This window comes from Phoca vitulina, unplaced genomic scaffold, assembly GCF_004348235.1.
Source record: "Phoca vitulina isolate PV1807 unplaced genomic scaffold, GSC_HSeal_1.0 scaffold8, whole genome shotgun sequence".
Lineage (NCBI taxonomy): Eukaryota > Metazoa > Chordata > Mammalia > Carnivora > Phocidae > Phoca > Phoca vitulina.
Window position 1 is genome coordinate 49,285,013 of NW_022589711.1, and position 26,671 is coordinate 49,311,683.

The following is a 26,671-nucleotide window of genomic DNA, read 5'->3' on the forward strand; positions in this document are numbered from 1 at the left end:
CAAGCTCTCTCCTCTCATCAAAGAGCTCTCTGAAATCTTTCCTTCACACCCAGGCACAGAATAACATGGACTTGGGGAGGTTGTGTGTGTGTGAGGTTTTTGGTTCTTGGTTTTCTCCTTTGGGATTCTTCTTACAACTACCCAAACAGCACCCAAGATTTCCGGCCTATTTATCCAGTGTTGGACAACTGGCTACCTTAAATGAATTTCCTAGATTTTTTTTTAGGGAGACAGATTATAAATCACAATTCTAGAAATTTATGCCAGCAATACCTTCCATGGGATTACAAACACATAGGGAGAATGTGGTAGAATGGGGAAACACCAGACTCAGAGACATCAGAGGTCAGAAGTCTCAAGTTCTATGACCACACACTATGGTTGTGTGACAGTGGTGGTCAGGTCACCCTTCTCTGAGCTTTACTCCAATGGTAAAACAAGTTAGACTATTTCAAAGCTGGTATTCTATGATTTCATAAAAGTCAGTATTCTGTGATTTCATAATAGGTCTCTAAGGAGCACTCTAATGCTGATATTCCATGAATTTATAACAGCTAAAACTTTCTACGCGATTAAATGGAAGGAAAGAGGTGACACATATATCATTTCTCTGAAAATCAGCAAACATCTTTGTGGAATGATGTCACCGTGAGCCTCAGTTTTCCGATTTATAAAACACAAAAATAACAATATGGACCTTATGAGGTGGTGGGAGTGAGGGTGCCTGGAGCGATCTGTACCTTTTATACGGAGGCAAACCAGGCACCTCTCCGAACGTTCTCTGTAACAGCTCCCGGACTCTACGCCCGAGCAAGCCAACCGAAAGACCGGGAGGGGAGGGGGCGGGGCGAGGAGGTTGGCTTTGTTCTCGCCCCGCCCCCGCCCCTCCCTAGATATCGCGAGAGGGCGGGTCCGCTTGGCTTCAGCTTCGGCGTCGGCGTCGCTCCCGCGCTGGGGCACTGGGCCGGCTTCTGTCCGCGGGCCGCGGTTAAGTGTCGGTGGCGGAGGGCGCGTGAAGGGCCGCCAGCCGCGCGGCGTCGGCCGTGGCGTCGGGGTCGTTGTGTCGTGACAACGACTCCGGTAGCCGTCTCCGCGACAGCAGGTGCGGCCGCTTTAGCCCCAGGCGGGCTCAGCGGCTGCCTGGCGAGTCTGTGCTCGCGCCCAGCCCTTTCCTTCCTGGACCCAGCGCCAAGCAGCGACGCTGAGCCGACCGCCGGAGCGGCGGGCAATGGCGGCCTCGACGGCCTCGCATCGGCCCATCAAGGGGATACTGAAGAACAAGAGTTCTACGACTTCCTCTGTGGTGGCCTCGGACGAGCAGCCCGGCAGGAGTGTCGACGAAGAGCTGAGGTGAGAGCCGGGAGCGACGGCCGCGGGTGGGCCCAGGAAGCTCTTCCTTCCTTCCCGGGCGGCCTCGCCTCCCCCCTCCCCCGCCGTTACTGGCCCCGGACCCAGCCCCGACCCCGAGCGCTGACCGGCGGCCGGGGCGGCTGCGTGGATGCGGCTCCAGCGCCGCTCGGGTCTCTCTCTCCTCCAGCCAGAATGCCGGGTAGAGTGATTTTAAAGAAGGCAGGAGCTATGACGTTAATCGTTTTATTCCTTCTTAAAAGTATACACGCATACGTCATTTTTTAAAACAAACATCTTATCTTTGAACTTTGGGAAAGTGGAAACATTGAAGAATCAGAAGTTTCAAAGATTCACCTGTTAAGCTTTTATTATTTCTTAACTTCATACCTGAGGTATCTAAAATTCTTCAATAATAAAAATCTTTTCTTGGCTTGGGAACCCTTTAAGATCTAGTCTCAAGCCAATACGAGACCTCTCCATAAAAGAGACCCTTTTCTCCATTTTCTAATCGAGCTTCCACAGTCATTCCTTTTTAGGTGAACATTATCAGAAGCATCATGCCACACTCAACTCTCTTAGATCCTGGTTTGTCATTATCTCTACACTAAGAGAAACCAAAATTTTCCAAGTCTTTGGTCTATATTTAATGGAAATCTATTGCTAATTATTTTTGCATCTGCAACAAGAATTTGGAGTGCTTTCTAGTCTTTGTTCCTCTTGAAAGACATAACTAAGCTCAGAACAGTTCAAAAAGGAGCAACTTAAAATGATCCAGTGATATGTACTTAGTCGTCCATAGTCACAGGTACACATGTAAAAAGATGTTGCTCGATAGCATTGTGTGTAATAGTAAATAATTGGAAACAACCCAAGGTCTATTAATAAGGACTAGTGAAATATTAATTATGGTACATTTGTATAATGAAACAACATACCACCCTTTTTAAAAAGAGCAAGAAAGATGTTTATGCACAGAGGAAGATATCCAAGGTGCAATGCTCAGTGAAAAGAAAATAGTACCATACATACAGTGTAAAATATACCATTGGATTAGAAGTACTAGGGGTCTTGGGTGTTACAAGATACTAAAAATATAAAGACTCTATATTCTAGAAATAAGGCTTAAGAGAAGTTATCATTGAAATCTGTAAAGTCGTAAAGCTAAAATAAGGGCATTTGTAAAAACTTAGAATATTACAACTAGAGCACACCTGTTTAAGTATCAATTTAGGACTATAAAAAGAACTACTACTTGGTGGTGATAAATTTATAGAAATTTGTGTTACTTTGAAGAAAACATTAAGTAGGATGACAGCTTATACTCATGGCCTTTTGGGATTGAAAAGGACCTTAATTTGTCTCACAACTCCTACGCTCCCACTCTCTTTTGGATGCTTGACTTATATTCTCTAACAGGAAATTTTCCAACCTCTATTTTGGGTAAGTTGCTTCAAATGGGAATTGGTGGGGAATGACGGCTGTAGGTTACTGAATTAAGAAAACAATCTCACTGGAACATAGCTATAGCAGGAAGACTAAGATAATTAACCAAACAAACTCTAGAAAGCTCTTATACAGTTTCAGGGTATTCAACAGCAAGAGTATCGTTCTCACTGGGATTTATGTTATTTAGTTATTCTTAGTGTGAGCGTCTTTTTGTTTGGCTACCAAGTGGCTTGTTTCTTTTTGTTTGGTTACCAAGTGGCTTATTGTTTTCCCCTATCTTTCTCTGCTTATCTTCTGCTTATTCTCAACTTGGATCTGCCATAATTTCCTGTGGGCTTACTCAAAGAGTTAGCCTCTTTCTGTAATTGGCTGGGGTTTACTTCCAGGTATTTCTGCCTTGAAAGCCACTATCCTAGGCTGCTAGCAGGACAGATTCACTTAAAAGGGGCCTTTTACAAGGTTCCAAGGTGGATGATTTTGGTTGGCTTGTCTTAGAGGGTTGGACAGCTCGTAAGTCTTCAAAGGGAACTACCAAGCTCTAATTCATTGAGGTTCATGATGTTTGTAGTAAACAAGTAGTAAAAGGGACCGGGGTTTTTCATTATCAGTGTTATATGTCTGTAAAGCAAAGAAAATTCTGTTGGTGATATAATACACATTATTTATGTCACAGCTTATGCAAACATTATTAGCAATTTTACGAGAGCGTCTTTGAACAGAAACAATAAAGGTATAGTTGAACTCTCTTTGTAATGTTTAATTTCATTTAATTACAACCGGTATTCCCCTTTTGCTATAAAAAGGATGGAAAATAATTATTTTATTTAATACACTTTATTAATACACTTAAAATTCAGAAACTAGTAAGTGTAGTGTAATGGTTTAACTTTAAATGTTGGAACAGAGTATAAGGCAAAAGAATCTCATATTAATGTGAAAATGACCCAGCATCTAAGTCAATTCTTGTTATTCTCAGCAGTCCTGTTCTATAATCACCACAAACTCTGAATTAGTGAATACTGAACCATTGCTCCTAGGAGAAATAACAGAGTTAGGTTCCTACAAGATTCCTCCCGCTTTTTTTTTTTTTTTTTATATTTTATTTATTTATTTGACAGAGAGAGACACAGCAAGAGAGGGAACACAAGCAGGGGGAGTGGGAGAGGGGGAAGCAGGCTTCCCGCGGAGCAGGGAGCCTGATGTAGGGCTCGATCCCAGGACCCTGAGATCATGACCTGAGCCGAAGGCAGACGCTTAACGACTGAGCCACCCAGGAGCCGTTTAAAACAACGGATTCAACAAAAACACAAAAAAGTAAAAAACGTGTTACTAAATGGACGCAAAAGAGACACTTATTTACAGTTTGAGAGCTGAAACAAGGTAAAGTATCAATCACCTTGTTTAACAGCTGGGAAGATGTGCGTGGAGCAATCAGAATTGTCCCTGTTCTGCGACATGTCTGTGAGAGACGGAGAAAGCGCCTCCCTCATGTAAGACTTTGGAGTTACAAATAAATTTTATCAAGTAGGCAAATTTGTAAATACAGAATCCACAAATAACTGTATCTTTTATTGGTGACTTTATCAAGTAAAATGCAGTGGTAGTTTCCTTTTTCTGCACACTCCACTTCACCCCCTCCTCATTAGTTGTGAGGATATTGTTTAACATAACATTTTATTTAGCATGAAGGATATTACCAAGGGATTTTTTTTCTTTTAAGGCCAGAAGTTGAGTTGTCCTATTTCATGTGTCTCTAAACTCTTTTATTGTGTATCTTTTTAGTAGGAAAAAATTCAAATATGCTTCAGATATGTTTGTTTATAATTTATCTCATATATTACTATTATTAGATAATATTTCAAGGCTCAGTATACACTTAAAAGTAAGATTCATATAATGCCATATTTCAAATAATCTTAGAATTTTTTTACGCAGTTCTTGTCAAACTTTTTTTTTTTGTCTCAGTGCTGTTATTTTCTTATTCTCTTTATGCTTTGCATTTGTACTGTTATCTTCGATGAATGGTTTCTTCAGTTACCACTTGTCAGATACCATTTTTTGAGGGTTAGTTCAATTACAACTGGATAGAATCTGTAAATCCACATAATCAGGCATAGATAAATCAGCATATGGTATCACACTATTCAACTAGTTAGAACATCACTGTCATCTCCTATGATTTTGGAATTCCCATTCTATCAGGATTACCTTGAATATAGTGTACAACTTGTAAAGGTCTAAAATAATAGATCTAATGAGTAGCTATGTGCATTTCATCAAAAACAAGAAACCATTGATTCTAAGATGTACTGTGATTTTATGTACCACCAAGAAAGAAGAAAATACTGTGAATTATAAGATGCCATCCATTTTAAGATACGCTGTTTTCAGAGAGATTAAAATGAGAATGTGCATTTTTAATTGGTGAAAATAAGAAATTAAATGTTACTAAAACTTATGAGAAGTGTTATAGGTTAGTGATTAATCTGGGACTAGATTGTCTGGGTTTGGATCCTGTCTACTACTTATTACCTCTGTGACTGCCTGTGACTTACTCATTATATCCATGTGTAGTTTAATTATATTAAATGAGTTAATAAGGGGCGCCTGGGTGGCTCAGTCGGTTAAGTGTCTGCGTTGGGCTCAGGTCATGATCCAGTGGGGAGTCTGCTTGTCCCTCTCCCTCTGCCCCCCGCCCCTGCTTTAAAATAAATAAATAAATAAATAAATTAGTTAATAATTGAAAAGTTAGTTTAGCTCAGTATCTCACCCTCAAATGTTAGTCTTATTCAAGTAGAAATAACTATAGGAATCTAATTTTTCCCACATCTCAGTAGATTGTTTTATACAATATGCATTGAAGTCACTATGTTCCATTCAAATTCAGTAGTACTCTTAGGTAATGTAGGCGAATTCTGCTTAAAAGCATTGCACTTGAATTAATTTCCTTTAATATAATTTTATATAAACATGTTTCAAATTCATCTTTTTCTGCCTGTAAGGGGATTTGGACTATAAAGCCTCACTGTACTGTAAAGTTTTCCAAAAGTGACTTTTTGATTACTGATTGCTTTTTAACTAATTGTTCAGTAATTGTATCAAGCTTCATAGTCTTGTACTTTGTCAACCTATGTAGGTTGAATCTTTATTTAAAGAGAGAACCTTTTCTTGAAGTGTGCAATTAAAGTTTAACACCTTGAAGCAAAATCCTGCTTCCTACTCCAAGTGTGGCTAAAACTTACCAAATGAGCAAATCACAAGCAACAAGAAGTAGGGGTAGGTCTTTGAGGCGGTATCATATGAGCTATCAAAGTGAAAGTGAGAAGGGGTGACTTTTTCTGGACCAGATTTAGGCTGTAGGAAAACCAATCTTCCAAGAGGGAGGGGGTAAATGAAACCAGCAGGTACTTTCATCCTCCCAGCAGATCTGCGATATAAGTGGTGGTGCCCGTATTTTTTCTAGGTAGAGATAATGAACTACAGAAGGTCACACAAGCAGCTTGGAATCAAACTCACTTTTGCTTTTTGGATTTTGTTACTCTGTAACTAATGTTAATTCTGCCAAAACTTTAGAGATGCTAATTTCCGTATTTAGTGTCCTCTGCTGACAGTTCCTTCTACTTCACTACCTTCCGCATAAGAATTCCTGGCATGCTTTGTAATCTGTTGTTTTATGCCCTTATTTAAATTGATGTTTTTGCAAGATATTGTTCTCTTCTTTGGAGCTGAATAATTCTAAGAATTTCTTTTGCTCTTAGTATTGTGTTGAGGAAGTCGAGTAAAGCTTTGAATACATAAAACTTTAGTTATTTTAATAGTGGAAAATAAACTAAAAGACAAACCAGGAAGAATTTGGGTTACATATAATGTGGTTATATATAATGTGGTTTATACCTTATATGTATCTTTGGTTTGTATATACATAACATGGTGTAAATCTCTACCTTTGAGTTCTTTATGTTTTTCTACATCATTGTAAGTCTATATATACAGATGTACAAGAACTTGCTCATATTTCAGTGTAAAGAACTTAGATTTATGAGGTTTCCAATAGAAAGGCAAAGGATGTAAACATAATTCATAAAAGGAAAGTAAAATAACAAAGCATTTCTTCATATTTATAAGGTAATGAACAAAGAAACATAAAACAGCTTTTAAATAATGATTTGTACTGCTCAGGTGGAGATAACACATACACAAATAACCAATCTTGACAAAGTTTTGGTAATTACTGGGGACATTACGTATTGTTCTCTCTTTTGAAGCTATATGGCAACATGGAATGAACTGTAAAGCTCCTGATGAATTTTAACCCAGATATGCCTATCCTAACAAGTTATCCTAAACATATCATTAAACAGAATATGCACAAATGTGTTCATTTCTGCTTTATTCTAAATAGGAAAAACTTGGATTCAATATAAATATCTAACATTGGGTGAATAGTTTATTATTGAGTATTATGCATTTATTTAAAAACTAAAGACTAGAAAATACAAGTGGCTTATTATAATAAAATACATATACTAATAGCTTCCATATCAGTAGATGTATTTTTTATATATTGTATCTACTGTTTTATAAATAAAATATATATACTAATGCTTCCATATCAGTATATGTATTTTTATATACTGTATCTACTGTTATATGTATGTACACAGTTTATATTTTCTTGTATATACTGATAGCTTATATATTTTTATGTAATATATATTATTTTATATAATAATGGAATTTGCAGAAATCAAAATTGCTAGTGGGCTAGGGTGCTGGGATTATTAAATTTTATCCTTAATTTTAAGAAAACATTATTTCTGCTTGTATCCTACAGTTCTTTTTTTTCCTGTTATCTCACAAAATAGATATATAGGGTGTTTGGGTTTCCACCCATTAGAGAAACCTTTCAAACTCCTAACGGTCTGTCATTTTTCTATCCTAAGCAGTAATGATGATAAGTTATCATTTTTAATTCAATATTGTTAACATCATTTAGGAAATAACTTGTTTTACTTTGAAGTTAGGAAGTACCTAACAACGTCATTAATATGTGTTTATTTTAAAGTATTTTGTTGTAATACAAATATGGAAAGGTGTGTTAAATGTAATTTTAAAGTTTAAGAAATTATAAAATTACAAATTAATATATTTATATTATAAAATTATAATATATTTGTATTATAAAATACCCCTGTAACCACCATTCTGGTCAAGAAAAAGACCGTTTCCATCACCTCAGGACTGCCCTTTCCAATCACGCTCTTTCCTCCCCTGTCTCCCAACATAACCACCTTCCTGACTTCTATGGAAATCACATAAGTAAGTATACATCCCTACACACTTTAGTTTTGTCAGCTTTTGAACTTTATATAGAGGTGTGCTAGCTTTCTTATACAGTATCTTTAATAGGAAATCTGAATAAGACTGTCTATTAATGCAGGTTTATGAAACTTTTGCTTGTGATTTTGTTTCTGCCTGGCACTTAACCTCAGCTGTCATTTCAGAGGCATTTGTTCTCTCAGGAGGGAACATCTAATTATGGTATCCTGAGTCTCCCTTTGCTTATTAATTGGATTGCTTTCTTCACAAACTTTATCTAATTCTCTTAAAGCTTGTGTACGTTTCTTTCACAGTTCTTCTAATCAGAGCTGCTTGATCATGTCTGCTGTCTAAAATCTTTAGAAATATATCTCTCCACTATGAGTTTCCTTATATAGCATGAATAAACCTAGTCATTTGCTTTCTAAATTCACAGTAATTTATAGATAAGAACTATATAACAAAATGTCTGAAACTATAGACTTAGTTGAATACAAAACTGGTTGCTTTTTAGAAAAATTCGTTCTGTGGCAGATAGAAATTTTTCAAAATCATATAAATGTTGAGTCTTGCAGGGCAAGGTGGAAGGCACTCAGTTCAAAAGCAATTTTAAACATTTCTTCAGGATAACCTTTCTCAACCCATTCTCTACAGTTCTAAGTGAGATATGGTTTCAGGATTTTTAACCCAAAACTGGATTTTAAAATCATAAAAACTCCTTATGTTTGTGTGGTGTTTTTATAATTTGATTTTACAGACATTATTTCAGTTGATTCTCTCAATAACCCTGTATTGTAAGAAGGACTGTTACTAAAACTCCCATTTTATTATAATTTCCATGTAGAGTAAATATAGCCCAAAAGAGGGTGTTTGTTGGATTTGCCTGTAGTCACAGGACTAGTGAAGGGTACCTGGAACTTGAACCTTAAACCTTAAACATGCTGGGATTTTTTTGTGTTTTTTTTTTTGTTTTTTTGTTTTTTTTCTGCCACAAGACCAATTATGTATTACTCAGATAGCAGCTAGACATATATAAAAAAAAAAAAAAATCAGTATTATAAAGCAGGGTCCATTTTTCCAGTTTAGTTCACTCAAGTGTTTTTTTAATACTAGTGAGCTTTAAATTTGGTTAGTTGAAAGTTCAGGTACATTCCATGCTGAATTAAAAAAAGCAACTCTTTAAAGAAGAAATCTTGTTTCTGTGCTTCAGTTAATGACCGATATGTCTTAATTTTTAGCTTCTTAACAAGCTTTTAAGATTTTGACTGTTTCATGGTGAGGAGACATCAGGTAACTTCTGACTGCTTTTAGGGGGAGAATGGGAGTTGTTGTTTCAGTCACTTGTGGAGTATGTCTGGACCAACCTTTGTCTCTTGATAAAACAAAGGATAAGCAGCTTGAAGTTGTAGTCCAAGTACTTAGTCTGTAGTGGAACATTAATCAGCTTTAAAAAGGAAGAAAATTTTGATATATGCCACCACATAGATGAACCTTGAAGACATTAAGTGAAATAAGCCAGTCACAAAAGAACAAATACTGTGTGAGTCTATTTATGTGAGGTACCCAAAGTAGTTAAATTCAGAGACAAAATGGAATGGTGGTTGCCTGGGTTGGGAGAGGGGAGGATGGGGAGTAGTATTCAGCGGGTAGAGTTCCAGTTGGGGAAGATGAAAAAGTTCTGAAGATGGATGGTGGTGGTGGTTTCACAACTATGCGAATGTACTTAATGCTGCAGAACTGTACATTAAAAATGTTTAAAATGGTGAATTTTATACAGATTTTTCTACTAAAATATGAAGAAGAAAAAAGTGCTTAGTCTGAAATAGGGTGCTTTGGAGAAGAAAGCAAGAGAACATAAAAGTCAGGCTCGCCTGCCCTGAGCAGGCACATATAGTTTACAGGTGACTCAGGGCATGGAGAAGGGAATATGATATTAAAGTTTAAGAATGTCATTTTTCTAGAACATTTCAGAATCTGGGTGTTGGTAGGTTTAGGAAAATTAAGAATATCTACAGTAAAACCTCACCAATGTGTGCAAGTGCAGAAAAGATTTGAATCTATGTAAAATCTACATTGATTTTTACAGTTTTATTTTCAAGTACATAACCAAGGCACAAATTGTATATGTAACAAAATATTGTTGGGTGGCAATAATGAGTAGATCCAAAGAGTTTGTAATTAAGTCATCTAATTATTTAGCACCTTAAAAGTTGTGTAAATATTTTGTTGAATGGATATTACTACGGATGTTCATAAAACACTTATTTTTATTTTTTTTAAGTAGATTTATCTAAAGTACCCTGAATATACCATTTCTTAGCAAACTCTTATTTTTCTAGATTTAAAAAAAAAAAAGGCTGAACTATAATTTTGTTTGCAACCTAAATCTTTATTAATGGTATTTAAGTTCAGTGAGGTATTCCCTGTAGTTTTATGTTCTAATTCTTTTGATTGTTTTGGATATCTCTGAAAAATTAGGCCAAGGAGGTATTCATTGTTTTTTTAAAAAAAAATTTATTTTTTTGTGTGTCCCAGGCTTCTTTATTTAAGAAAGTGATGAGTGATGTGGGGATTAAAAACAAGAGCATCCTTGAACTTCACCTTCCCTCCAACCAGTTCCCCCCAAATTCCCTGCCCCCACACCCTTTGCATTCCTAAATCCTTTTTTAATGAAGAACTTAATCCCAAAATCCTGGTACAAACCCCGGGTTCTCTTTGCCTAGCTCTCCCCCTTCCTCTGGCCGCCATTCCTGGGGAGGGTTGGCATCTCAGTTTGAATGCATGGGAGAGCGCAGAGTGGTGACAGACAGAGAGGGGGAAGGCTTCACCCTCAGAGAGAGGGACTGAGGAGTACAGCGTAGTGAAGTGAGGGCCCCCGTAGCCTGGGGTACCAAAATGGGGTCCTGGTGCCAGAGGAAAGGATACTCGTGCCCTGAGAAAGGGGACCCAGCAGCCTCAGAATCCTCTCCTCGCTAAGAGTCACTGCTTCATCGTTTGCCCTTCTGCCAGCGATGGCAGAACCATGCTCAGGCCACATCCTTCTCAAGCCCAAGCTGCTGGGCAGTGTGGCGGATCGGCCGCAGGGTGGGTTTCTGGCACTGCAGGCACATCACGTGTTTTCCACGTTGCCTCTCACTCGGTTCTTGGTTCTCGATCCTTGTTTGGTACTTGTTCACTTTCTCTTTCGGGCCTGCACAAGGGTCTCTGCTTTGCATATCTCCTGTAGATTTTTGTTGTCAGCTTCTCCCATCCACTTCTGCAGCTTACACATGTTCTTAAAACTGAGCTGCAGAGCCTCAAAATGGCAGATAGTGGTTTGGCCAAACACCTTCCCAAAGAGAAATCCCCAGGGTGAGCCCCACATTAGCCTGAGTATATCTCAGGGTGGTCCTCTTCTGCTTTAGGAGCTTGGCACATTGTTCCAGGTCTTTCTGCAGAGCTTTGATGTCCTGGGATTACTCAGGGTTTTGCTCCAGCTTCTCCTTGTCCGGCTTCACAGCCCCAAGTGGGGCAACGCTGGGCTGGGCAGGGGTAGGGAGGCCCCCTCACAGTTGCTTTCCACTGCAGCTCCTACTTACCTCCCTGCTTGCCCTCCAGCCTGGAGGTCTCCAGGCTGCGTTGGGGCACTAGCCCCTCTCCAACCTGAGGTCCACAGTAGGCAATCCCCCGCAGAACTCATAACTGCAGGAGGGCACGGGGGAATCTTCTATAGGCCAGATGAAGCCTAAGCATGTCATAATATAATAGTGTCTTGAATATCTGGTGAAGATTCTGAATAGTGTGTTTTTAATACGTGGGTACTAAGTATTCTATAAAATATTTATTTTATTTTAATTACTTACGGCTTTTACCCTATGTCCGTTTCTATTCCAAGAAAGTATATGTAAAAATAGAAGGTAGCAGTCAAATAGAAGTTGAAATGTGGGATTTGGATGTTTGTCAATTTTAGATGTGCACCTTTTTTATCTTTTACTTCACTGAGGAAATTTTTTTTCTTTTTAATTTTAGTAAAAAATCCCAGAAGTGGGATGAAATGAACATCCTGGCGACATATCATCCAGCAGACAAAGACTATGGTTTAATGAAAATAGATGAACCTAGCACTCCTTACCATAGGTAATGTTTTATAGATTCATTCCTTTTTTTACTTCCATTTTGCATTCCATATGAGCTTCTGAATAACAGCTGATTTTAAGTTTCTCTTTGATTTTATATTTGTTACTGGAGCATGAATCAATAACCCAACTGCATATTTGTGTATAATAGTATAAGTAATATGTAACTTTTATTTTTTTTTAAAGATTTTATTTATTTATGAGAGAGGGAGAGGGAGCTAGTACGCGCACAAGCAGGGGGGGAGGGGCAGGCAGAGGGAGAAGCAGGCTCCCCGCTGAGCAGGGAGCCCAATGTGGGACTTGATCCCAGAATCCCGGGATCATGACCTGAGCCAAAGGCAGGTGCTTAACCCACTGAGCCACCCAGGCATCCCAGTAATATGTAACTTTAAAACTTGGGGATCTAGGAGCACCTGGGTGGCTCAGTCGGTTAAGCATCCGACTCTTGATTTAGCCTCAGGTCATGATCTCAGGGTTGTGAGATCAGGCTCTGCACTGGGCATGGAACCTGCTTAAGATTCTCTCTCCCTCTCACTCTGCCCCTCCCCATCCCCCCCTTAAGAAAAAATTGGGAATCCATTTTGTACATTATAATTGTAGTAGTAAATGTTTGTTTGCTGTAACTCAGTGGTCCCTAGCCACTGATGATACACACAGATTAGTGACTTCTGCCTTCCTTAAGATAATCTGTTTATAAAAAGGAAGATGAAGGTTGGGCTTGTTTGCTTTCTAAGTAGAAATCAGGAGCTTACTCAATCCCCGCAGAAAAGGATTACTTCACAGCTTTTTTTTAACCCATTCAAAGACAAGTGGTCATTACTATTGTTCCATGTCCTTATTTTTAAACTTATACTTCAGATAATTACATTGTGATTATTGGCAGTTTTGAGTCTTCCAGAATTTTTTATAGTGTGTGGTAATAATTAGTGTGAAGACAAAAATAATGTACCAGTAAGCATTATGAGAAGATAGAGATTCTAAGTAGTAGAAATACCTAATCAGACCATGCCCTAATTTGTAATGAAGAAGATTTCCAGGAATGAAGTACTTTGTCTATGAAGGAAGGTAACATAAATCCAGGAGTTACTGTTAAAATAGAGTTAAGAAAGTCTATATTTTGAACCAGTGGATGAAAACTTTGGAAGGTAAGTTGAGATAACTTATAACTTGTTGATAGCAAAAACAGTAAAAACAAGAATAAACATGAAGATGTTGACAAAGGTAGAAATAATGAAATAGGTACAGGTGCTGAAACTCAATACTAATAAAGCTTGAGGGAAGAAATGGACATATCATTTATGAAAAGTTTATACTCTCATTTTTCTTCTAATTACAAGAATATACTTTATATCTTAAAGCTTTTATTTTGCCGGAAGCCACGGTCAGGGCTTTCTTCCTTTTCAGTAATGGTAGTAGATAGACATCCCTTCCTTATCTGTGTTGGTTGGAAATATCTATCCTAAAAGAATTAAAATTGAACATGACTCAAAAAGTTGTAGGCATTATTTTTAGACTGTTTATATTTAAAATATAATAAATCTGAATGGTATTTATTTAGTACTGCTTTTTTTCCCCCTTTACCTTACCCATATCCTTCCTCCGGGAGTTGCCGAAGTCATTTGGTTCCTAAGTAATTGAGGCTATATGTATGTACAGATATATGTGCTTAGCTTTTATCGATTTAGTGCTCAGTTTTACCAGTTTCTTTCATGGCCCTTTTTTTTTTAAAGAGTTTTGTTTAATAGAAGAGGATGCTTTTTATAGAAAGATCATGTTATACTATCTAAGAATTTCACATGGTTAGTATACAGAAGTTACTAATGCTTTTATATATACGTATGTATGAATATACACACACACCAAACACACACATGTAGTTTGCCTGTAAATTTTATAATATAACATAGAGTTGTCTGTAAAAGTTCTACAAATTGATAGATTGTTTTATTCTACTCTAATTATATCCAATAATGTAAATAACTTTATTTCAACTTCCCATGGAAAAAAGAGCATCATCTAAACTATAGCACTTATTTAACTTGTCTCCTCAACTACCAGGAAAGATATAAATCAGTATTTTTTTTTAAATATAGGTGACTTCTGCTTTTATACACTTTTAAGTGGCTTGAGAATTAAATATGCCCATGTTTGCAGCTAAGTGGGGAGAAAATTTTTTATTAGAGGATAGATTGGGAAAGCTAATAGCTTTTAAATGCTCTGAATTAGGTCTTAGGATCTTTTTTTTTTTTTAAAGATTTTTATTTATTTATTTGACAGAGAGAGACACAGCAAGAGAAGGAACACAAGCAGGGGGAGTGGGAGAGGGAGAAGCAGGTTTCCCGCTGAGCAGGGAGCCTGATGTGGGGCTCCATCCCAGGACCCTGGGACCATGACCACCCAGGCGCCCCAGGTCTTAGGATCTTAATTATGGTATTTTACCTAGCCTTATGTCTGCGTGGATCATTTGTTTCTGTCTTCAGGTTGATGTACAAATATATATTCTAAAACCAGACAGTGGTTTTGTTTTTGTTTTCCTACATATTTGTTCCCTCTCACTGGATGGAATAATTGAAGTTTTTTAATTTTTTACAAATGATTTGAGTTCTTAATATTTATTTTCATGGTTGCAGTAGTGGTTTTTTAAAATCATTTGGAGAGTTTTTTTGATTGATGCTGTATTTTCAAATATTTGCATGGAATAGAAACAATTTAAAATTAAGCCTCAGGGCACCTGGGTGGTTCGGTCGGTTAAGCATCTGCCTTTGGCTCAGGTCATGATCCCAGAGGTCCTGGGATCAAGCCCTGCATCAGGCTCTCTGCTCAGCAGGGAACCTGCTTCTCCCTCCCCCTCTGCCTGCCACTCCCCCTGCTTGTGCGCACACTCTCTCTCTCTGTCAAAGAAATAAAATTTTTAAAAAAATAAAATTAAATTAAGCTTCAAATAGGACAACAGAGCTATAAATATGTTGATATTATAACTAAATCAATAGAATTATGGTTCCTTACCTTGTTTTTCTGCTTGAAAAATTACAGTTTAGGTATTAATTATAATGTGCTTGTCATTCTAGTATGGTAGGTGATGATGAAGATGCATTGAGTGATTCAGAAACCACTGAAGCCCTGACCCCAGATATCTTAGCTAAGAAGTAAGTACTGATGACTGAAGCATTTTCACTTACACATTTTCACTTGTTTTTAATTGTTCAGAGTTGAAGCCATTCTACTATACTTGTACAAGTGTAAATAAAAAGCATGAGCTAAGTTTATTTGGATTTTCCTAGCAACTTTTATAGTCTTGTCTCTAGATTAAAATCAAAGTATGCAGGTAGCAGAAAATTTAGAGTACTAGAGCCTGGTACACAGATTCCTTGTGTCAATCCCCTATGCTTTTGTGTTTTTGTTGTTGTTTTAATTAATATCCTATGTTTTAAAGATCAAAGTAAGATGGTACATCTGGCTGGCTCAGTCAGAAGAGCGTGCAGCTCTTGGGGTTGTGAATTTGAGCCCCACATTGGGTCTATACCTAGAGATTATGCAAAAATAAGTGGGTTCATAAACAAAAAGCTCTATCTCTTTGCTTTGATTTCTGTCACCTTCCACTTTTCTTATTGCTTACTGGTTTCTATACTCATTCCCACTTTCTTTTTATTTTCCTCATCAGGTTATAGCTGGCATATTAATAATCTTTAAATGTTTTTATGAGACTGAAGAGTTGAATGAATGAGACACTCAATAAAAGAATATCACAGTGCTGATTTCTTTGTAAATGATTGTTGTGTAGATTAGCTGCTGCTGAAGGCTCAGAGCCAAAGTATCGGGTTCATGAACAAGAAAGCAGTGAAGATGAGGATAGTGACCTCTCACCTGAAGAACAAGGTAGTTGATTTCCTTTTCAGCAGTGTGCTAATAATTTTTGCTAAAATAAATCCATTATTTGAAGGTTGTCAAGTAGTTTTCCTTTTGGGGAAGTGGATGGTGGAAGGTTAGGGAGCAACATTTTTATAATTCAGATTCTACTTATGTGGGTTTATTGGATAACAGCTTCCCTCCCCCCTGCACACATACACCACCTCCCTTGGTTTCAAGAATTTGGGAAAATATTACCATCTTTTAAGTAATTATAGTTCCTTTGTACTTTTTTCTTTTTTACTGTCTGATAGAGAGTAGATGCTCAGTAAATATTAATGCTTTTAGAGTCATTGAGTGTTTGGATGATCTTAAAATGGATAGCAGAAAGAGCTAATTTCCCAATTGCTTGTGCTTTTTCTGTTTTAAAACAGTGGTGAAACTTACCAAATGAACCAAGATGGTCACATGTAGAGTGAAGATCTTTCTTAGGTCCCATTAAATAAAAAAAGAACAGTAATGTCATAGTCAAGGAGATTAAAGAGCCTTTTCAACAGGGTTGGAAGAGGCTCTTGTAGCCCATACAGTACATACACAGTTAAGGCATTGCTACCTACTCACAGTTTATTTTTACAAGTAACAGTGGTTATCTGTGGAGGTAAGAAGAAAAGGAAAATATTTCATCTTGTTGCTTTTTACACTCTTTGAACCATGTGAGTGTACAGTCTTTTCAAGAATTAAAATTGTTTATATAGTGTTTAACTATTTTTTTAATTTTATTATGTTAATCACCATACATTACATCATTAGTTTTTGATGTAGTGTTCCATGATTCATTGTTTGTGCATAACACCGTGTTTAACTATTTTTAAAAGGAAAAACCAAACCTATGTATAGGAAAAAAGATGCAAGAAAAACACAAACACACCCTCACAAGAAAGAAAAAGAAAAGAGTTAGTAGTGTACTTGAAGCCTTGAAATGTGGATGTTACCTGTACTGTAAAGAAGTTCAGCAACTTTAGAACTGAGATTCTGAATATTGCTAGTTAATTGTCAGAATCTTTGTTATGTGTAGCTCCTAAGGTATAATTTGCTACTCCTGTCTGTCATCTTCAGAATATAGCTTATTCAACAAACTATGATGGTCTGAGCCTAATTGTTGTACAAGAGAAAAAAATTTTTACATATAGCCTAATCCCAAGTTGTATTATATTATAGGTCTTGTATTCTCAGTGACTAGTTCCTAACTTATTATCTAAAAATATACTCCAAAGACCCTTGAAAACGGTTTCAAATATAAATTGTTTCTGGAGCTTGTTTCTTCATTATCCTCTTAAAAACATGATATATTGAGAACAGAAATTTATTATTAGTCTATATTGTCAGTTTTCATTAAGGGATTTTTTTTTCCTCCCTCCCCCCAAATTGTAGTTCCAGAATTAGCCAGCAGGGGGAACAATTTCGTTACAAGTTCACAAGTTCAGTTCTTACTAGTAGGTACTGACTCCTGTAGGTGTTTATTGCTTTTAAACAAATTACATATCTGAAAGTCCTTGTTTATTGATAGAAATTCTTAGAAAAAATTATCTTGTAACTGATAGCATAACAATTAAGATACTGGCTGTGGAATCAGACAAATCAAAGTTTGTACTCCAGGTATGTCGTATGTCTAATTTGTAATTTCTCTGAGCCTCAGTTTCTTTAAATTGACATCTATAAAAATATTTAGAGGTACTGTGAGTATTAAATGAGATAAAGAATTTAAAGCGCTTAACACTGATTCTGTCATATTGTAAGTGTTCAGTAAATAATAACTTGTAATAACTTAAATAATTGGTGTATTCTCCATTATTTTATAGAGTAGTAAAAGAAAATATAAAAAAGGTAATTCACTTGTGAAGTTCACATGGAGAGTTGGTTATTGTTAGAGCCAGGCCTAAAATCTTAACGTCCTTGTACTCTTTGTAGTATGTTGCTCTACAATACAAGGATTATAGGTAAAATGAATATAAATAGTCAAAGAAGATTGAGACCACTTGTATTAGCATCTTTCTACAAAATGAATATATTGTATATTTTAAACTTACATAAAGCATTTTGAGTATTCTAAAATTAGAATGTATAACAAGCAAAACCAAGTTCAGCATCTCTTAGAATTAAAAAAAAATTTTTCTTAGACTGTAAATATTATTCACAAGAGAGAAATACTGTAATGTCAACTTCTAGGAATAAAAAATTGCAAATTAAAACAGCATCATGGGGGCGCCGGGGTGGCTGTGTTGGTTTAGCAGCCAACTCTTGATCTCGGCTCAGGTCTTGATCTCAGGGTTGTGAGTTCAACCCCTGTGTTGGGCTCCACACTCAGCATGGAGATTACATACATACATACATACATACATAGTACATAAATAAGCACACAGCATCATGGTCCCTTTCTTTCCTTTCAGATCAACAGAGATTAAAAAGAATGAGTTTCTCTTTGGGTGTGAATGTAGAGAAATAAGTTACTCATGTACTTATCGGTGGGGATGAAAAATGGTTTGGTTTTTCTGGAGGGCAATATGGCAATATACGAGCCAAAAGCTTTAAAAGAAAATGACACGCTTTGATCTAGCAATTCAGTTTCCCAGAATCTGTTCTGGTGTTTTGTAAACATTTTTGACTAAGTCCTACATGTTATACATGTATGCATAAATTACAAAAAGAAAAATTTCACAAAACAGTACTCACCTTTAGTATGTGTAATGCATTGCAGTTTATTGTTTTTTTTTTTCATTTTTTAAAAAATACTGGTTGTAACCCACTAAGGAATCCTGATGCACGGTTTGAAAAGACACTAGTTCACACTGAGAAAGTAATAGAACCAAAGCACAAAATGTATGTGTATTACACTCTAAAAACATTGAAAATGCATAGAGGGAGATTAGAAATCTTTGACCAAGAAGAGAGAAGTGGTAACTCAATACTTTATAGCCATTTAAAAATTATATAAATCTGCTATGTACATGGCAGAATTTTACTATATCTTCATATATCTAATTATCTAAACTCTGGATCATTTTAGGGTGAAAGAAAGGGTCATATTATACTTCCTCAGATGGTAGGCATAAACTGAACCTTGCCTGGGCAAACTGGGACATATGGTAATTGTAACTATATCGTAAGTGAAAAAATAGCATATATAAAAATATAGGAGTTATTTTTAGAAAAATTTCTAGAAAAAATTCTAAAGTGACAAAATATTAATGGTAATTTCTGAGTGAGGAAATTGAGTGCTTTTTTTTTTTTAAGTTTCTACCATGAACATGTGTTACTTTGTAATGATAAAAAGTGTTACCTTTTGGGCGCCTGGGTGGCTCAGTTGGTTAAGCGACTGCCTTCGGCTCAGGTCATGATCCTGGAGTCCCGGGATCGAGTCCCGCGTTGGGCTCCCTGCTCAGCAGGGAGTCTGCTTCTCTCTCTGACCCTCCCCCCTCTCATGCTCTCTCTATCTCATTCTCTCTCTCAAATAAATAAATAAAATCTTTAAAAAAAAAAAAAAAGTGTTACCTTTTTAGTAAAGAGATGTGGAATTGGAGGCAATCAGAACCATTTTTTAAAATTCATTATTGAAGTACAATTGATGTTACATTAGTTTTCAGATGTACAGCATATGGATTCAACAATTTTGTACCTTACTCAGTGTTCATCATAAGTATAGTCACCATCTGTCACTGTATAATATACAGTGTTATTGATTATATTCCCTTTGTTGTACTTTACATCTCCATGACTTAATTTATTTTGTCACTGGAAGTTTGTAAAACCATTTTTTTGGTTTTTTAATATTGGGTTTTACATCATTTGAATACTTGAAAGGCATCACTAAAAATTTAGTCACGAGGATTTGGTCTTTTTATTGGCCTCTTTTTTCAATTTTACTTCCCTCTACCATATGGTATTCTCAAAGAGTAAAATAAATCACAAAAGCAATTCATAAGTAGAGAAGAAGAAAGATGCCTGGCAAGATCTTGGTCGTTTGAAACAAATGTTTATGGAATACTGAGTTGGTGGTCTCAGAACTTTCCTTTTCCCAACCCAAATAGAGGCTGAAAAGTGATTGATCAGTACTAACAAGAACGATAAATGCCTGCTTTTGAAACATAAGTAACTGTAAGTCATCTGTAAGTATAGATGATTATTAAAACTTAGAGGGAATTAAAGGAGACTGAGAAAGTGCCTTGAGTAGCCTTATGCAGAGATTTCTCTATGCTTTTTTGGCATTAAAATACTTCCATGAATATAATAAAACTCTGATAAATGAATTTTAATGCTCTTGTTTGACAAAATAAACAGTTGGCAATTTTATGTCACCCCATTTTATTTACCAGTCTAAGAAATTTTAAAATCTTAGAACTATTTCTACAGAAATAGTCTTTAAATGCTGTTAATAAAATATGATCAGTTAAGTTGATTTGCTGCTAACCCTGTGTTTCTATGGTGAAGACTATAAATGAAAGAATAGTCTAGGATTTCTTCACTGTGCCTTATAACAGCTTTTTCTTAAAATTACTCTGGGAATGAAGTTATGTTTTAACTAGCAGTGTTTTAAATCACTGCAGTTTCTTCATGGATAATGAGAATTTTTATTTTTTTGCTAATAAGAATTCTTTTTTAAAGATTTTATTTGAGAGAGAGAGAGAGAGAGAGAACACGAGCAGGGGGGAGAGGTAGAGGGAGAAACAGGCGCTCAGCTGAGCAGGGAGCCCCACAAGGGGCTCGATCCCAGGACCCTGGGATCATGACCTGAGCCGAAGGCAGATGCTCAACTTCCTGAGCCACTCAGGCACCCTGCTAATAAGAATTTTTGAGGGAATTTGTAATTAATTATAAAAATGGAAGACTTGAAAATACTAAAATTACCCCACAGTTCCTTGTCCCAAAATTAATCATGCTAATTGTTGTCTTATTTTCTGTGTGTATGCATACACGTGCATGCAGACTTTTTACCTGACACATATATGGTATTATATAGCTTGTTTTTTTCCTCATTTCAATTCTTTCTGGAGATTTTTCTTATGTCTTTAAATTTTCTTCACAAATTTACCTAGTAATGGTTTTATTCCTATTTTCCCATTAAGATGTACTTGAACCATCTAAAGCAGAGGTGTGCAAACTTTTTCTGTATAAGACAAGATGTAGGTTTTTCAGTAAAATAAATAAATAAATAAATATTTTAGGTTTTACGGGCCATATGGCCTCAACTGCACCTATTCAGCTCTGCCATTGAGCTCAAAAGTAGCTGTAAGTATTATAGAAACAAAGGAGCACGATCATGTTCCAATAAGTTTTTTTTAAGATTTTATTTATTTGAGAGAGAGAGAGAGGAAGAGAGAGCATGAGCAGGGAGGAGGGGCAGAGGGAGAGGGAAAAGCAGACTCTGTACTGAGCAGGAGCTCTACTCGAGGCTGGATCCCAGGACCTGGGTATCATGACCTGAGCTGAAGGCAGACGCTTAACTGACTGAGCCACGCGGGCGGCCCCCAATAATAGTTTATTTACCAAACAGACGCAGGCTGTATTTTCCTAATCCTTGAGCTAAAGACTTCCTAAACCTACTTTTTGTATCTTGTAGAAAAAAAGCGGCAGTTTGAAATGAAAAGGAAGCTTCACTACAATGAAGGACTGAATATTAAATTAGCTAGACAATTAATTTCAAAAGACCTACATGAGGATGAGGAAGATGAAGAAATGTTAGAGACTGCAGCCGAAGAAAGCATGAACATGGAAGAGTCAAATCAAGGTTAGATGTTTCTGAAATTATCACTGAGACACTTGTGATTCTTTGTGCCTAAATAACATACTTTATTTTGCTTTACACGTTTAAAAAACCTCAGAAAATTTTTTTGAAATTCATTTAAATTTATTATGCCAAACTTTCTAAAATCTCAACCCCTGTGGCCAATTTCAAAATAAAGTTTTTATGCCCAGAGGTGTTTTGATTTAAGACCATATGTATATGGCTGGGTTTTTTCATTTGTTTACTTGGCTTAAGCAAGGATGTTTGTCTTCACATTAAGCTGTATTTTGTTTTTGATGTTTCATATTATATTTTATCTGTCCTACCAATCTAAATTAAGGTTTAAACTTTTTAAAAGAAGCATGTTTTTAATACGGAAGATTTGTTTTTAACATCCTTTCAAGTACAGAGTATGTCATATCTTTCCAATATTGATTCTTTTGACTACTGGATTGACAAAATACCTGTCTGATTTTTATTTGTTTTTAAGTCTTGGACAGTCAGCCCTTGCAACCTGCCAACTCTTGATCCAACATAGTTAATAGATTTTATTTATTTTTTTAATTAAATTCTGGTATTTAATGAAGGTGAATCTTCTATACTGCTAATGCAGATTTTGTGCCCATTTACCTACTCTTTGTACTTGAAAACTGTTGCTTTATACTTGAAAACTGGAGATGTAACTTTATTTGTTGTGCCTCAGATGGTTAAGCCTTAGGAAAGTAACTCATTATTATATTACTGTTTTGATGAGCATATATGAAATATGAATGATTCTGTGATAGAACCTGATGACTCTGTGTCTCATTTAATGTCCTAATTACAATATTTTTTATTCCATATTATGCTTTAGACTTTCATTTTGTTTCATATAGCATTTCACTTCCATTATATTCACCATAGTTGTTTTTTAGCTTATATTTAACTGAACAAACTTCATTTTAAGTAATTATTGTTACATGTCTCTCTCTTCCTCTTTTAAAGTTTATTATCCATTTTTAGGTGACATACCCTAATCAGTCTTTGTTTTCCATATCTTGGGGATTTATTTTGATGTATTCAAAATGAATGTTTTTTTGGTTATAACTTTTCATCAATTTTTGCTCAGACTTTTAATATCAATTCTTAGTGACTCTGGCAAAGCACTAGGAATGTCCTTCATTTGCTGGAGATTTGCATCAGTAACACTGTGTCAAAGATTTAAAGGATTTTTTTTTAAGATTTATGTGTTTATTAAGGGGGGTGGGGAGAGGTAGAGGGAGAGGGGGAGAGAGTCTTAAGCAGACTCCTCTCTGAGGTCAGAGCCCAATGTGGGGCTCCATCTCATGACCCTGAGATCATGACCTGAGCCAAAACCAAGAGTTGGACACCTAACTGACTGTGTCACCCAGGTGCCACGGATTTCTTTTTCTTTAAGCCGTGGCTTTTGAAAAATAACTCTGGCCTTTTCTCTGTCATTGCTGGTAAGATACTAGATTTCACACATTTAGTACATAAATACATTTTTTTCTTTTAAATTCAGTAAATGATTCTCCAATTTTCAAGTATAAAATTTGTGTTAGCTCACTGCCTGATTTTCCTTCAATGACAGGCTTATATTTTATCATCATTAAGTCCACAAGGATAGAAAAGACTATGTAATAAGCCTTAGGGAAGTAAGTTCCTTATTTGTCCTCTACTCTTTTTGAGCCCTTAAAAAAAAAAAAAAGTCTTACCAGCTTTTAAAATCTCCAGGTTCTATGTAGCCCATTACTTTATGAGCATTGTCATTCTCCTCTCCCCAACCTCTGCCCATCTTCATCTATTTTATTGCTGTTTTTATAAAAAGAAAAGTACCATGTTTAGACGCTAAGGAAATATTTTCTTGTTTTGAGATCTTTTTATAACTTCGGATATTTGAGTTGTCTTAACTGCTACTTTTGATTTATTCACAGAAACATTTCAATCTGAAACCTTTTGTCCCATCACCAAGTAGATACTCTTGTTCTGCTCTTTAGAATATTTAGGAGGTATACTGATTCTTTTATGTCAGACTAATGAGCCTACATCAAACATCCTTATTTGTTTTTTTAGGTTTTTATATTTATCATCCATAGCAGTGAAAGGGGACTTTAGCTCAGGTAGTTCCAAGGTTGGCAATACACAATAAATTATATTGACTTTTTTTTCTTTTATCTTTGCAGGATCTACTACAAGTGACCAACTGCAAAACAAATCACAGAGTTCATAGAAAAGATTTGTTCAACACTGTAATTGTCAGATACAGACCCTGTTACTATAATACACTGCTTCTTGTTCTCAACAATTCATGACTTAAGTACCAGAATGCATACCAGTTATTATATATTGCCAAGAATTAAATGACTTTCGAGACTAATTAGACGGAAAATGCCTAATTGATACATATATTCTTGTGCCTAGTACTTCACCACAAATATAGCATAATGTCATCAGTCCAAAACTGCATTACTTTTGTAAGAACACTGGTTAATTTGTATATTATATAGCTTTTTATGCTTTAGAGGTTAAAATAATATCTTTTGGGGGGATCTAATTTATTTTCTTCACTTCTAGGTGTGATAGCTCTTATAAAAAGTGGTTTTTTTTTTTTAAAAAAAAAATCAAAATCCAGTTGGAACAAGAGATTATATAAGCTGGTAAATATTCAGTCAGTCTGAAAAGTATTTTAACATGTGTCTTCAACTTGATTTGTCTGTTCAGTTGAAAAGGATTATAAGAGTAACTTGCATTTTCTGGCCTACTATCTTTAAAATTCCCCTTGAGTTTCTTTATGTTTACAAGGACAGGATTGAATTTTTCCTCATCAAAACTAGCTTTTTTCACAAATAAATGATCAGGTTAAACTTGCACTAACATCGGCTCTGTTTTTTGTACACTTGATGGGCAGACTTTCAGATCAGTTTTTTATAAATACAATTCTGGTATAGTCTCAACATTCCCTTTATATACCTGTCTTAACCTCCTGTCTTTGTTTCTTACTCCTTTCCACATATACACACACAGCCCTTTACTTTTACAAAGCGTAATAAAGATTGTCATGAAATTAGGAACTCTTCCTTCTCTCACATATTCTATCATTTGCTGCTACAATGAAATGTTTGACTATCAATGCCTATTAGTTCTAATACATGGAGAAAATTGAATAGCGGCCATACTATAGACAGGAAATACAGTTCAACTGTGGAATTTCTACACCTCTCTGATTTACAGCTTGCTAATTAAATTGCTATAATTAGTTTATTGTTTGACTTGATTAGACCTTAGAAAAACAACTTAACAGGTTTTTTGCATGATGAGAGAATTGTGTGTAATCAGTGATATGATGATAGTTCCTGAATGTACAGACAGAAGTAATCCTGAATACTTTTTAATTTAAAAACTTTAAATAGTCCCTGCTTTAGGGGAATATGATAATGTATACTATGACAAATGTGCTTTATTCTTCTAACACAGTAAGATCTGGATTTTTTTTCCTGAAATGAAGTGCAGTTCCTGTGTTAGTTTAGTGATAGTTTCATTTCTAGTCAATTATTTGTATCTTAATTTTTTGTCAATACCAAAAGAATTCATTATATGAACAGACTTTTAAAATAATTTCTGTATATTGTATATATGAAATGGCTTTTATTGAACAGCTTATCTTCCACTTGCAAGTTTATGAAAATACCAATATGTCAAAATAAATAAAAAGTGGGAGAATTCTTTGCTGTTAGAAGAATGTGCTTTTTATTTTGAATGACTTTTTTTTAATGGGATCCAGTCAGAGTACTTCTAAACTATATAGTATTCTGAGTGAAACTTATGAGCTCATTATACCTCTGATTTATAAACAAAATAGTGCTTATGTCTGCTTTCTGAATTTAGAATGTCAAAGTATTCTTACTGGTTTAAATCCACTTTGGGGAATTTAGCTGATACATATGTGTATACATATGTTTATGCACATAGACTTCTGTTCTTGGTGTTCTCATTTTGAGTTCTGAGAAAGTATGCACATACTCTTTTATATTTGTAGAAATAGCTGCTATATAGTGAAGAAAAGGTAGGATCTTTAACAACTGATTTGCTTTGTTGTTTTCTACAAACTTTCCTGAAACTTAAATCACAGGCAAACTCTCATTTCTGGTTTCAGGAAGTACATAAGTATTTCAGAGGAGTAAGACCTGAAAAATGACAATGCGCAGTAGAATTTTAGGTAGTCAGATAAAACAGCTTTCTTGTCTTGAGTTCCTCATTGACATGGTATTGAACTGTATACAAAAAATGAATATAATTCAAGTTAGATTTTCCTTTGGAGAAAGTTAACTGTCAGTGTTCAGTTCTAGCCAGGGTAGATTTTATTTTCAACTTTGTAATCAGTATCACTTCTGCTTAATTCTTTTGGTATCTTTTTTGCGTATTCATTTTTCAGTCTGAAATCGAGCAGTGATGCTCTTTAAAATCTGAGACATATAATGGTATGAAAGATGGTTAAATATGAACAACTTTAAATTGAATATTGAAGGAAAGTGCCATTTTCCCCTAGGCGTTCATAATTTTTCCCCTTTTAAGTTCCATACAGTAAACACATTATAAGAAACTATAGTAGTATGACAATTTTCTACCTGTGGATTTTATTTTCTTGCTACCCAGCTGTCTTAGCACCATGTTCTATTAGCCAAGTGTTCTGGATACCATGAGAGGTTCTTGGACTATATTGTGGCAAACTAGTTGTTTTATGATGGAAATGATAAGAAGAACTACCATTTCTTCAAAACCTATTATTTGTTCTTGCCCATCATTGTGCTCGGTCTTT

At 35.7% G+C, this 26,671-nt stretch overlaps 1 protein-coding gene and 1 pseudogene across 1 annotated transcript; one reads left to right on the forward strand and one right to left on the reverse strand.

Moving 5' to 3' along the window:
* The first annotated feature begins 893 nt into the window (after nt 1-893).
* PPP1R2 (protein phosphatase 1 regulatory inhibitor subunit 2) lies at nt 894-25,588 on the forward strand. The gene is made up of 6 exons (XM_032406866.1): nt 894-1,350; nt 12,124-12,231; nt 15,299-15,376; nt 16,012-16,106; nt 21,691-21,858; nt 24,039-25,588. Exons 1-6 carry the CDS (start codon nt 1,229-1,231, stop codon nt 24,083-24,085), a joined length of 618 nt encoding a protein of 205 aa, XP_032262757.1. The 5' UTR covers nt 894-1,228; the 3' UTR covers nt 24,086-25,588.
* Nucleotides 10,556-12,117, reverse strand: LOC116633942 (annotated as a pseudogene).
* Nucleotides 25,589-26,671: the final 1,083 nt, after the last annotated feature.